Source organism: Chlamydotis macqueenii, chromosome Z (assembly GCF_036417535.1).
Source record: "Chlamydotis macqueenii isolate bChlMac1 chromosome Z, bChlMac1.mat, whole genome shotgun sequence".
Lineage (NCBI taxonomy): Eukaryota > Metazoa > Chordata > Aves > Otidiformes > Otididae > Chlamydotis > Chlamydotis macqueenii.
The window spans coordinates 84,363,220-84,376,997 of NC_141593.1; the positions used below are offsets into that span (position 1 = coordinate 84,363,220).

The 13,778-nt window shown below is 53.3% G+C and overlaps 1 protein-coding gene across 1 annotated transcript; it reads left to right on the top strand.

The window, feature by feature from the left end:
* Window positions 1-3,006: 3,006 nt before the first annotated feature.
* Window positions 3,007-9,020, top strand: LOC147596497 (dynein regulatory complex subunit 4-like). Its single transcript, XM_086771452.1, has 11 exons — window positions 3,007-3,093; window positions 4,363-4,560; window positions 4,757-4,963; window positions 5,256-5,310; window positions 5,691-5,896; window positions 6,170-6,337; window positions 6,674-6,760; window positions 7,750-7,959; window positions 8,297-8,362; window positions 8,682-8,857; window positions 8,969-9,020. The coding sequence occupies exons 1-11, from the start codon at window positions 3,079-3,081 to the stop codon at window positions 9,018-9,020; spliced, it is 1,440 nt and encodes a 479-aa protein (XP_086627578.1). The 5' UTR covers window positions 3,007-3,078.
* The last annotated feature ends 4,758 nt before the right edge of the window (window positions 9,021-13,778 follow it).

Consider the following 13,778-nt stretch of genomic DNA (forward strand, 5'->3'; position numbering starts at 1 on the left):
TCATCAGGAGAGAGACCCTATCTTTCCGTACAGCGCGATATCTTCCGGTCGCCAGACCCTAGCTACCCACATTTCCCCCCTCCCTATGCGTAATTAAATTGATCAAAATATCACAGTCTTTTCCCATTCGAATGCAAACGATTTTGACTGGCCTCATGGAGAGGGAGGCAAAAGAAAAAAAGCGTCCTTTCAAATCCGGAGCAGCAAGCCAAAGTGGTTCAGGTGTCATCACAGTCAGCAGGGCGTATGGATCCGCCACTGCTGGGTAGAGGTCTTCTTACTTTCCGTACGTCCAGTCCCAACGATATCTTTCCAGTGAGCAAGTACACAACCTAAAGGGCTTTTCTTTAATGTTCCTCCACTCTGACCTCCTCCCATATTTACTGATTCATTCTCTGATCCTGTCTTTACTCCGTGTCCAGCAACTCAGTTGCTGTACCACCCCTTCCCCAGAGTTTGAGGGGTGCTGCCACTCCCCCAGAATCCGACTGGGCGACTACTTCCTCTCTTCCCTCAGCCCGACTTCCTCTTTCCAGCGTACACATACACAACCCTCTCTTTACTCACCTAGAACACTCGAAATTCCAGCTAAACACTGCTCACAACTTTTCATTGCAGCACTTACTTGCACTCTGGAACAAACACAGGTTTACAAGAGGTATCGCGGTGTAAAGGATACCATTCAGGGCCATCGGGGTCCCACTACAAGGGAACAAAGAAATCTACAATGACAGAACACAATAAATTCGTACCGCAACTACAAAGACGCACTTTGGATCCAGTTCAAGAATACGTACACCGTGATCTCGGATAAAAACATACTAAACGTATAGTTAAGTTAGTTCAAATATTCTGTTCTTGTTCTACGTTTTACAGCAATCGTAAAGAATATATATATCTTAAAATAGTTGTTACCTTAAAAAGATCGATTAACGGCACTTTGTGAGTAGGCGTAAAAGCGAAGGCAAGCCTAATACTGTTAGTAAACCTGAGTGAAAATACTGTGTAATCATCTCGCGATAGCGAGTGTAAGGCACGCTGGGCGGATGGTAAATGGGGAACGATTAGGGATAATTCTAAACAAACAGAACCTTAAAGCAATTGTCGGTGTTCCATGCGTTCCACTAACATGACGTTAACCGTCTCTAATCGGCTCTTGACAAACGACACGAGTCTGTTTAGTATACAGGGTCCGAAGACCAATGCTAACACGATCATTGTGACTGGCCCTCCCAGGGTAGATACCAGGGTGGTTAACCACGGTGTGGCGAGTAAACCCTTTGTCCCCCGTCTGCCACCCGGACCGGGAATGCCAGCGTGGCTGTTGGGACCCAATCCGCACAGGCAATCTTTATTTCCCTCCAATCCGTGAGAGGAACTCCTTCCCCTCGCGATTCCTTTTTATTTTGGCTGGGGATATTTTTGCTTTTAATTTTATTTACCCTCGTGTCCTCCTCCTCTGAGTCTGAATCGGTTACGAGCCGCTCGCCCCAGCTCGCGGCTGTTCCGGAGTCGGAACTCGACTGACTGGTTACTTCCGGGTTCTGATGCCTGTTTGTTGGGCGCCGCCTACTTCCTTGGTGGGCGGGCCGTTCCCTCCCCCTTGGCTTGTCCCTCCGTTTTGGTTCGCCCCGCCTTCTGCTCGGCGGGCCGCTCTGATTGGCTGTCGGCGCTTCACTCACACTCCCCTCCCCTCCCCGGTCGCCCCCACCACTCTTCTCCTTCTTGTCCTCCTGCCCTTCACCTTTGTGTGCGCTTCTTAGCTCGAGCGCTTCTTCTTTGTTCCCACCGGGGACATCTTCGCCCCGCCCTCCCCCCGGGGTTCGGCGCCATTATGAGGCGCATAAGGTGGTGGTCTCGCCCGGGCTTCAGCGCCCCTGGCTTCCTCAGTTAACCCACCCCAGAAGGACAGTGCGCGCTTCTGTGCCTCCGTAATCGGGTCAGGGTTTGGGGACTGAGGGGGCGAGGGGTTCAGGGGTAGAGGGGGCGTGTCGCCCTCTTGTAAGTTTTTGGACTCCGTGGAATCACCGCCGTTTGGGGGGTGCGGAGTCTGCGTAGCTGCCCCGACTCCCAATTTCGGAGTGACTAACAAACAGTCCCTTGCCGCCCTCCAGGTTTCCTGCTCTTGTAAGGCCTTCTGCAGGGCCTGTACGACTTTCCCCCACGACTTAAGGTTTTTCCCGCTACCCGAGGACATCGTCTCCTCGGCTAATGCTTTAGTGCATTTATCCCACACTTCAGGGTGGAGAATATCCACCGGCTGGTCAATGACCCCAATTTGTAAAAGCCTCGCAACTGCGACAGTAAAATCTTTGGGCTTACAATCAATACCCCACTGCTTATGTAATTGTGATACGACCTTCACAAGGGCTTCCATCCTCCTTGTTGGTCCGGGAGCGTCCTCCCCGCCGGGCTGGTCCTGCCGCTCCGGCCGCCGTTCACCCGTCCAGGCGACTTCCCGGGTTTCGGCACCACTTGTTGCCTTTGTTGGCGTGGCGACCTGGTTCAGGGCCTGGACTAGGCCCCACCCCCGTTGCCACGGTGCAGCCCCACGTTGCTAACGGGCGTGTCCGACCACCTCACACCTCTCTCCAGATGCGCGTTCCCATTGCCTTGGAGACCACAGTGTGAGTGGCAGCAGCCATGGTGAGAGCAGGGCCTGAGCTTGTCCTGGGCCCAGCCCTGGGGAGGGAGCCCCTCAGCGCCATGCCCAGGCCTGTGATGCTGCTCCCGAGCCCTTCTTTTGGGTACGGGCATTCTGGGCTTCGCTTTGGGCCAGCAGTGGCTGGGTATGAGCCGTGGCTGTGCTGGAGGCTGTCAGGGGCTTCCAGGCCCCTTCCACGGACCCTGGCTCCCTGTCCCCCTCCTCACCCTGTCCCAGCCATGAGAGCAGGGAAATGTCCTGGTGGCCTGGGCTGCTGTGGGAGCTCTGAGCAGCACAGTTTCTTCCCAGCACCTGAGCCATGCACACACCTCGTGTGTTTTGCTTTCTCTCCTTAGGCACCCAAAAAGAAAGGCGGGAAAAAAGGGGAAGAAAGCAAAACTCCAGCAGTGGTGGATGCTTTGTCCCCGCAGGAGATGAGCAAGGAGCAGGTGAGAGAGCCCTCATCTTCCACACCAGTCCCGCTTAGGAAGCCCAGCTCAGCACCTGGCTCCGGCAATGACAGGTGGCGGAGGGTGACAGAGACAAGCAGCTGAGGATCATTTCCCTGCCTGATGGCCAGCTGTGCTGGTGAGGGATTCTCACTGGTCCTGGAAGGAGCAGCCCCCTCGTCCCATCCTCCCTTCTGCTGGTCCGGCCCACTCTGCTCTCCAGCCCTGTGCCCTCCCTGTCTTCTCCCCGACTCCATAACTCCGGCAGCCTGCTCAGCCAGCTGATGGCTCAGCTGGGAGCTCTGTGATGGCAGCCTGCTGTGCTCTTGCTCGCGGCACCCTCAGTTGCTCCAAGTCCCCTTGTTTTGCCCAGTGTCCTACCAACAGAGGAGCAGATGGCCCTGGGCTGGGGACCTTGCTCCTTGGGAAAGATCTTGCACATCTCAGAGCAAGCAGCATGCCCAGGTGGCCAAGAAGGCCTACAGCATCCTGGATTGTCTCAGAGAGTAGCCAGGATAATTAGGGCAGTGATCGTCCCCTGTAGTCAGCACTGGTGAGGCCGCACCTCCAGTGCTGTGTTCACTTTTGGGCCCCTCACTGAAAGAAAAACATTGAGGTGCTGGAGCACACCCAAAGGAGAGCAACGACGCTGGTGAAGGGTCTGGAGCCCGAGTCCTGTGCTGGAGAAAAGGAGGCTGAGGGGAGATCTTAGTGCTCTCTACAACTACCCGAAAGGAGGTTGGAGCAGAGAGGTTGTGGGTCTCTTCTCCCAAGTAAGAAGTGGTAGGGTGAGAGGAAACCACCTTCACCCAAAGGGTTCTCAAGCATTGGAACAGGCTGCCCAGAGAAGCAGTGGAGTCACCACCCCCAGAGATATTTAAAAGGCACGCAGATGTGCTGCTTAGGGACATGGATTGGTGGTGGCCTTGGCAGTGTTGAGATAACGGTTGGACTCAGTGATATTCAAGGTCTTTTCCAACCTAAACGATTCTATGATTTGATTCTACAAATCAGTAGTATTTAGGCACCTGGGAATGGTGTTACTCCTTTTCCAGGGGCTGATGGGTTCTGTCAGGCCCTGGGCAACCCCCACAGTCCCCAGATGTCCCTGTGTCAGGGCCCGTCCCCTTCTCTCCTGCGCGCCTCCATCCCATTGATGGCCACTGTGGTCTGCCAGGTTTGTGACATGGCTTGCCACGGGTGTCTTGTGGAGGTGTCTGTCTGAGGCCTCTTTTTTCCCCTCCCTGGCTCTTCCCCTTGGCTTTGCAGCTGGAGAAGCATGTTGCGCGTCTGCGGGAGGAGCTGGACCGGGAACGGGAAGAGCGCAACTATTTCCAGCTGGAACGTGACAAGTTTCACAGCTTCTGGGAGATGACCCGCCGGCAGCTGGAGGAGCAGAAAGCAGAGTTGCGGAAGAAGGAGTGGGAGATGAAGGAGGCGGAGGAGCAGCAACAAGTGGAGCTGAAGGTGGGAGGGCAGGAGGCTGGGAGATGTTGTGAGTGCCCCAAGCTCTGTCTGAGCCTTGGGCAGCTCTGAGGAGGTGAGGGAAGGGCTAGAGGAGGAGAAGCTGGGTGAGATGCAACCCAGACGCGTCACAGATAAAAATCCCAGGTCCACATGTCTCCTGCAGAAGCCCCTCACCCAGTCTGTAGCTTGTCTTTAGGTTTACAAGCAGAAGGTGAAGCACTTGTTGCACGAACACCAAGAAAACCTCACCGAGCTGAAGGGGGAGGGCACCCTGTCCGTGAAGCGGGCCCAGAAGGATCACTGGGCCCAGGAGATGGAGCTGAGGAAGGACATGCGTTCCATGAAAATGGAGCTGAAGGAGCAGGAGCTGGCCAGTGAGGAGGCACTGAAAAACATGCACCTGGTAGGTCCCTGGCCGGGCTGGAGCCATGTATGAGCCGTGTGCATCTGCTGCAGAGGGAGGTGGTGGGGCTGCGGAGAAGGGCTTCCTGGGGCTCCCAGCTCCTGCGAAATCCCCCTCCTGCAACGGAGAGCTGTGAGAGCTGCTGGAGAACCCATGAGCTGCCGTGTGCAGAGATAACGTGGGACTGGCACCACAGCAGGGGCCTTTCCCAGGGAGCAGGAGGGAATCCTTCAGGATGCAGCTGCCTGAGGATTTGATTATGTGTCTCTGACATGTAGCTTCTCCCTAACAGAAACAAGAGGAGGAGATCACCCAGCTGCACAACAACTTTGAGAGACAGGTGAAAGGTGAGTCCGTGCGCGTAGCTCCTGCGTGACCTCCCTTTGTCAGTGTGCCAGGGGAGGCTTCTCCGAGCTCTGCTGTGCTGCCGGGCTCCGTGGCAGAGCCTCGAGCAGAAAGGGGGATGGGTTTCCCTCCAGTTCTGGCTTGTTTTCCCCAAGTTTCCAGAGGGTGCAGGCAGGGCGCCTGTTGCTCTGCTCTCCGTGGTCCCAGTGTAGCTGCTCCGCACACTGGTGGCAGCTGTGGTGACACTGCTAACAAGTGTCTTGAACTCCAGTGATGCCACAGTGGCACACGCCACTCTGGCACCTCACCTATTAATGGCACTGGGGCATGTTACGTGCGATCTCCAGGAGGTCCTCACTCAGCTCTCTGTGTGCTCCCCCAGAGATCAAGGCCAAGTACACCAACAAGATGGAAGTGCTGCGGGACGAGCTTGACTTGTGTAGAACGACCGAGGTCCACAAAGTGGAGGAGGGGAAGAACACCCAGATTGATGAGCTGATGAGGAACCACGAGAAAGCCTTCCGTGACATCAAGGACTACTACAATGATATGCGTGACAAAAACATGGCGCTCATAGACTTGCTCAAGGTACTGCCTGCCCCCCTGCCTCAGCCTGCCTGGCCTGCAGTGTCACCATTCCAGCAATGGACCGCTCCTGTGAGGATTTCACCCAGGTCTGGCCGGTTCCCAGGCGGCCGTGTGGGTGCTGCTACTCTCCCGAGGGTCTGCTACCATTCCAGGAGTGAAGCTCTTGAGCACAGGGTCTTGCTGGGCCAGCAGCAGGAGGGTGTCCGGAGGGTTGGGGAAGCCCTGAGGACCTGGGCAGCCCCCAGGAGTTGGCACTTGTGTTTCCAAGAACAGGAGCAGATGGAGGAGATGAAGAAGAAAGGGAATCGCTTGGAAAAGGAGAAGGCACGTGTGCTGCTCCAGAACAAGCAGCTGAAGGAGCCCCTGCAGCAGGCCCGCGAGCAGCTGTCTGAGCTGCAGAAGAAGTTGGCCAACTATGACAAGGACAAGGAGGCCCTGAGGGTGAGTGCCAGCCCTGTCCTCTCCCCAGTGGCCCTGGCTCTGTCCTGGAGGCAGCCGCTCAGCAGTGACCTCTGCCACTCGGCTTGGCCAGATCCCTGAGCAAAGTCCTCCGAGTTCCTTTGGGCTTCGCTGGGTGCTTGTACGATCTCAAATGGCACTCCGGTAGCGAGAAAGTAGAGTCGCCTCCACAGCAGAGAGGAAAGGGTGTTGGTGCGGGTACTGCTTCTTTTTTCTCACCCATTTCTCTTTGCTGGTCACTCTCCTGCCTTGCCCGAACGTGTCCCCCACACCTCCCAGAGAAACCTGTGCTTTTTAACTGCCCCTTCCCACTCGCAGAACATCAGAGCCCATCTGAAACTCACCCAGAAGGAACTGAAGGCTCTTCAGTGGGAACACGAGGTCCTGGAGCAGAGGTTCAGCAAGGTGAGAGCTGCAGATGGGTCTGGGCATCCCACTTCCCTCTCCAAAACCCTGGCCCCTCCGCAGAGGGCTGGTCATGGGGACTGAGCAGAGAGTTTGTGCTTAGCCAAGGGCTTTCAGAAGATCTGATCCAGAGCCCTGAGATAACTGCTACTTCCAGTGAAGCTTCTCACAGCTTTGGCATCTTCCACTCAGCTCAGCAGACAGGCCTGGCCTTGTACTTGGCTAAGCAATCGCGCACGCTCAGGTAGTCCCCTCCCAGCCAGGGAGCCACTGGCTGCAGCAGCAGTTCTGGAGCAGAGCTGTGGCGAGGGATTGTCATGGGTCAGCACCCCCGGTGGGAGCTCGCTCCCTCCTTCTGCTGGCATTTGGGGGTTGCTTCCCTTGTTTGCCATGCGGGAGTGGCTCGGGATGAGTCCCATTGTCTGAGTTCTCCCAGACTCAGCCTCTCCCCCTCCCAGCGAAGATAAATCTCTGGAGGCAAGAAGAGAGCTTGTTTGTAATTAGCAGAAATCCTCAGGAACAGGAAGACTGGTCTGAGGCCTTGTTATCGATCCATCATGAAGGCAGCAACATATTAATTGCATTCCAAAATAAGCTGTGGTGGAGAAATTGTGTCCTAATTAGGACACTTCTTAACCAGCTGTGAGCCAGGGACTCCTGCCAGCTGCGAGGAGAGGAGAGACCCTTGTGTGCTGTGGGGCCCCCTCTGAAGTGTAAACCAGTGCCCATCCAGCCATTCTGCTGTCAGAGGTGTCTCGGGCCTGGAGGGGAGGCGAGAGCAGAAGTGTGGGTGCTGAGGGAGTGCCAGCCATGAAGGGAGGGAGGGAGAGAAGCTGTGCTCCAGCACCTGCCTTCCTGTGGGCTGCAGGTGCCATGGGGAATGGCCAGGCCGTGGCTGGAGCAGGCAGGGCCAAGCCACCAGACCTGTCTGGTGCTGGCCCGGGGTTGCCGCCAGCCCGGGTGTGAAGGCACGCTGTCTTTGGGAGCAGGTGCAGGCGGAGCGAGATGAGCTCTATCAGAAGTTCACCCAAGCCACAGAAGAGGTGCAGCAGAAGACGGGCTTCAAGAACTTGCTCCTAGAGCGCAAGCTGAAAGGGCTCCTCAGCATGGTGGAGAAAAAGGATGTGGAGCTCAGTGAGGCCTTTGCAGCCTCCAACCTCGACCCGGATGCCCTCTTCTTGGTCTCCAGCAAGCTGGAGGTACTGTGTGGGGCCCGGTGAGGGCTGGCCTTGGAGGGCAGAGGCTGCCTTATGGTGAAAGCTGACCCTGAGCCATGCAAGCCCTCGTCCTCCGTGGCTGAAGCTGCCATGTCACTCATCCATGTCCCTCACCTCTGCCTGGGGCTGGCTGTCCCTGGCAGTTCTGGCTGGAAGGACATAGAGCGGTGGCCACCTGTCAGGCTGTACTGCAAGCTAAGTCCTGCTGCCAGCTCGGCCGCTGCGCAGCAGCTCCTCTGTGCACTCTGTCACACTGCTCACAGCCGCCGTGTCCCCAGGGCCGTGTAGCTGTTGCCTGATGCACCATCTCCCTTTGCAGGACTTGGTCAGTTCGAAGAACACCACCATCAGGCAGCTGCAGCTGCAGCTAGCCCAAGTCTGCAAGGTGAGGGAAGGGGATGAAGCTTCCCTGAGCCCTGCAGGTCAGGGCTGGGGCCTGGTGGGTGCTGGCTGTGGCTTGGTGGGGTGGAAATGGGAATTTCTACTCCAAGCCTTGCACCAAGTGGATGGAAGGGAACTTCCAGCAGGCCGGCTGAGCTGCTTCATGGCCTGGGCAGGAGCCAGCCCAGGCTGCGGTTTCCCCTGCAAAGGAAGGCATTTTGGGGTCCTCTCCATGCAGGGAGGTGCAGAGCGTCCATGGCAAGGCAGGGAGGTGCTGGGCTGGAGCTCGGTATCAGGCTGAGCATGGGACGCTTCTCTTGCAGGCACACAATGACATGCTGCACACGTTGGAGGCCAAGCTGAGAGCCTTTGGGATCCCCGTGGACAACCTGGGCTTTAAGCCACTGGCGAGCCCCGTGCTGGGGCAGGTGCTGGGACAGGGCCCTGCGGGACTCATCGCTGTGCCCTCCTGGCGCCAGCTGGCGCGAAGGGACCCGCTGTGCCGTGCAGGGCCTCATTGGTGCTCCGCGACAATAAACAGAGCCCAGTGAGCCTTTGGCTCACTGTAGTCACATAGGGTAAATTTTGTATGAAATCTATGTGCCCTTAGAGGGAACACGGAGTCTCAGAACTGCTACAACATCTTGTTTGTTAGCAGTTAGCCCAGCATGTCTGGGGTGATTAAGAAGAGTGGTAGAACAAAGGCAGGCCTCAAACCCCAGCTGTGAAGATAGGCCCTGAGCCATCACTTTGGAGCCAGAAAATCAAGGAAAACGCGACCTGTTCCCAAGACCACGGATGGAGATTTTAAGGAAGGGTTCCGCCAGAGAATTTGAGGAGGGCCCACTCTGACAACCCCCAAGACCACCAGAAGACCCTTGACTCAAAAGACTGAGCATGCACAAGTGGGTGGGGAATATTACAATGGTTTCCAGGAAAACTGATGATTATGTATTAGTGTTCAGGGAATTATTAATGATGATGTATGAAATCACTAAATAGATTCTGTCCAGATTTTCAGACCGGCATGTATGCTGGGTGGAAGGATCCCCCGTGCATCCAGCGCTGCCACAAAGAATGCTGCTTCTTAATGCTATATTGCTGTTCAGGAGTTTGATTCCCGATTTTGGTGACACAGCTACTGGAGAAATGAGGGAAAAGGTCATGCCAGCATCAGTCCCTGCGACCACTGACTCACCAACCCTCTACTTCATTCCTACCACTGATTTAAAAGAAATGGGGGGAGTAACAGGACTGAGTGCGCGTAGGAATTGACGGGCCGGGCGAGGAGACTGGAACCAATCATTCTATAGAATAGTAATGCACATGTATTCGAAAGCTGAATCTGTAAAGGCTTTTTGTTCAAATACACTGCAGAGGGTCCCACTTGGTGTGATCCATTTGTGGGAGACTGTAGTGGATGGGAATATGAGCAAGTGTATCGATGTAAGCAAATGCAGCAAAGTGAGTAATGCGGATGGGAATAGGGGTGAATGTATCAAAGCAAACAGGACCTGAGCACAATGGGCAAAGCGAGAGTACATGCTGAGAAGCAACGGTGTGAAGAAGTACGTGATGAAGAACAATGCTACAACGTCAATCAAAAGCGTGAAGCAAATTGGACAAATAGTGGGGTGGTAGAGATCGTGCTAATAGTTGCCCTATAGGAATAGAGATCGTAGACAAAGAGCATCCAGGTAAAGAGTATAAAACACTGCTGTAAAAATAAACTTTGGCCTTTTGGGCTCACTTGCTGTCTTGCCCGTTACTCTGTCCCACCAATATGCCACAGATGGCGCCCAAACAGGGACGCACTTAAACTTCAAAAGGAACAAGGACGGAAACTCTGAAGAGGCTTGAACAAAGCCTGCACTGGTGGCATAGCCCAGTTGAACCAGAGGCCGGAATCCAGAAACCGGGATTGAGGATCCACACATCAGAAAGCGCGCTCATCACTTGCATACAGGTGAGCAACTGGGAATCATGGGAGGGAAAATATCCTCAGATGAGATGCAAAGCATTGATGTAATGGGAAAAATGCTGAAAACGCAGGGCAGGACTGTTACCAGCCCACAGTTAATGACTTTATTAGAGTGGATTCGTGAAAATCATCCGCAATTTCCTGCAGACGGGACTTTTCAAATAGAGGCTTGGGAGAAAGTGGGCACAAGCCTTCAAAAAATCGCTGCAGCAGCTTTTTGCAGCCAAGCTTGCAAAAACTTAGCCACTTGGGTACAAATCATGCTAACCCTCGATAATGTTTCAACAGAGTCTACTAATTCTTCTTTGCCTGAGGCGTCGGCATCTCCATTACCAGACCCTCAACCTGTAAGCGTGTCCCCCTGTAACAATGGCATCTCCCCAGAAACTGGTTGGGGGGAGGGATTAGCACAGAGAACTCCGTGCCGCGGGTCGGGGCAGAAAACTCCGTGCTGTATTCCTGTTCCCCTGCAACCTGCACTTGTACACCCTGCTTCCACGCTTTTACCGTCGCTGTCGTCACCACAGTCTCGCGTGCCAGATTTGCCTCGGGTTTCACCTATCAATTCTTTTCCTGATACTGCGCTTGCTAATAACGAAACCTCTCTGGAGGTAGATGTATTTAATGTGGGTTCAAAAGACTTTGAAAAGAAACCTGATCTGTTCCCTCCTCCGTGAAATGTGAATGTTAGTCATGCAGCTGTGAATGTTGAAATGTGTGGTATCTGGGAAGAGCGTAAAAAAGAGGCAATGCAGAATGGTGACTGGCAAACTGTTTTAGCCTGTCCAGTTATGTATCAAGCTAATCAGCAGCTGGTTTCGCAGCCTCTCAGTTATGATGCTATAAAGGAGCTGCGACGGACAGTAAAGAAGGGAGGGATACATTCTTCTTTTACTACACCCTTACTTGAGGCAAAAGCAGAGTCGTATACTCTGGATCCACATGATTGGAAATTGTTAATGAAAATGGTGTTAACACCTACACAGTCCATGATTTTAAAGAAGGATGTACTGTGCAAAGTATTACAAAATTTAAATCAACAGATTCCAATAGGATATGAACAACTGGCAGGAGAAAATGCTTATAGTAACTCGCTCCTGCAGGCACAGTTCCCGAGAGAAGCGTATGCTCAAATTAGACATATTGCTCTTAGGGCAGTGAGAAAAATCCCAGCATCAAAAGGCGAAGGACCTCAATCTTTTGTTAAGGTGCTGCAAGGAGCTAATGAGCCATATGCAGATTTCATAGATCGTCTGCAAGCTACTTTCGAGCAGCAGTTCGACAATGATGATGCAAGAGGGATGTTGCTATTACAACTGGCTGTTGAAAATGCTAACAATGATTGTAAGCATGTACTGCAACCTATGAAAAACCATAATCCCTCTTTGGCTGTGTAGTAGTTCAGCCCCGATCGGGACCAGACTACGCAGTCTCTCTCTCATTCCCCCCACCCTCCGAGAGAATAGGGAGAGATAATATAAGGAAAAACAGCTCGAGGTTTGAGATAAGGACAGGGAGAAATCCTTAAAGTTACCGTTACGGGCAAAACAGACTCGACTTGGGGAAAAACACTCATTTATTTCTAAAACTAGCAGGAGAATGAGACAGGGAACAAGATAACCTCCCCCCACCCCTCCCTCTTCCCGGGCTTAACATTTTCTCTACTACCTCCTGTTGCCTTTGTTGGCGTGGCGACCTGGTTCAGGAACGGCACGGCGACCAACCCCAGGCCGCTCGGTCCATCAGCTCGCTGACACCAGTGTGGTGGATGGCAAATGGCGTTTATTGAGGGGTAACACGACCTTATATAGCTTAGGTTTACAACGTTATTTCCGTCTGCTTGCATCACAAACTGACCGCTATTGGTCATCAGGAGAGAGACCCTATCTTTCCGTACAGCGCGATATCTTCCGGTCGCCAGACCCTAGCTACCCACATTTCCCCCCTCCCTATGCGTAATTAAATTGATCAAAATATCACAGTCTTTTCCCATTCGAATGCAAACGATTTTGACTGGCCTCATGGAGATGGAGGCAAAAGAAAAAAAGCGTCCTTTCAAATCCGGAGCAGCAAGCCAAAGTGGTTCAGGTGTCATCACAGTCAGCAGGGCGTATGGATCCGCCACTGCTGGGTAGAGGTCTTCTTACTTTCCGTACGTCCAGTCCCAACGATATCTTTCCAGTGAGCAAGTACACAACCTAAAGGGCTTTTCTTTAATGTTCCTCCACTCTGACCTCCTCCCATATTTACTGATTCATTCTCTGATCCTGTCTTTACTCCGTGTCCAGCAACTCAGTTGCTGTACCACCCCTTCCCCAGAGTTTGAGGGGTGCTGCCACTCCCCCAGAATCCGACTGGGCGACTACTTCCTCTCTTCCCTCAGCCCGACTTCCTCTTTCCAGCGTACACATACACAACCCTCTCTTTACTCACCTAGAACACTCGAAATTCCAGCTAAACACTGCTCACAACTTTTCATTGCAGCACTTACTTGCACTCTGGAACAAACACAGGTTTACAAGAGGTATCGCGGTGTAAAGGATACCATTCAGGGCCATCGGGGTCCCACTACAAGGGAACAAAGAAATCTACAATGACAGAACACAATAAATTCGTACCGCAACTACAAAGACGCACTTTGGATCCAGTTCAAGAATACGTACACCGTGATCTCGGATAAAAACATACTAAACGTATAGTTAAGTTAGTTCAAATATTCTGTTCTTGTTCTACGTTTTACAGCAATCGTAAAGAATATATATATCTTAAAATAGTTGTTACCTTAAAAAGATCGATTAACGGCACTTTGTGAGTAGGCGTAAAAGCGAAGGCAAGCCTAATACTGTTAGTAAACCTGAGTGAAAATACTGTGTAATCATCTCGCGATAGCGAGTGTAAGGCACGCTGGGCGGATGGTAAATGGGGAACGATTAGGGATAATTCTAAACAAACAGAACCTTAAAGCAATTGTCGGTGTTCCATGCGTTCCACTAACATGACGTTAACCGTCTCTAATCGGCTCTTGACAAACGACACGAGTCTGTTTAATATACAGGGTCCGAAGACCAATGCTAACACGATCATTGTGACTGGCCCTCCCAGGGTAGATACCAGGGTGGTTAACCACGGTGTGGCGAGTAAACCCTTTGTCCCCCGTCTGCCACCCGGACCGGGAACGCCAGCGTGGCTGTTGGGACCCAATCCGCACAGGCAATCTTTATTTCCCTCCAATCCGTGAGAGGAACTCCTTCCCCTCGCGATTCCTTTTTATTTTGGCTGGGGATATTTTTGCTTTTAATTTTATTTACCCTCGTGTCCTCCTCCTCTGAGTCTGAATCGGTTACGAGCCGCTCGCCCCAGCTCGCGGCTGTTCCGGAGTCGGAACTCGACTGACTGGTTACTTCCGGGTTCTGATGCCTGTTTGTTGGGCGCCGCCTAC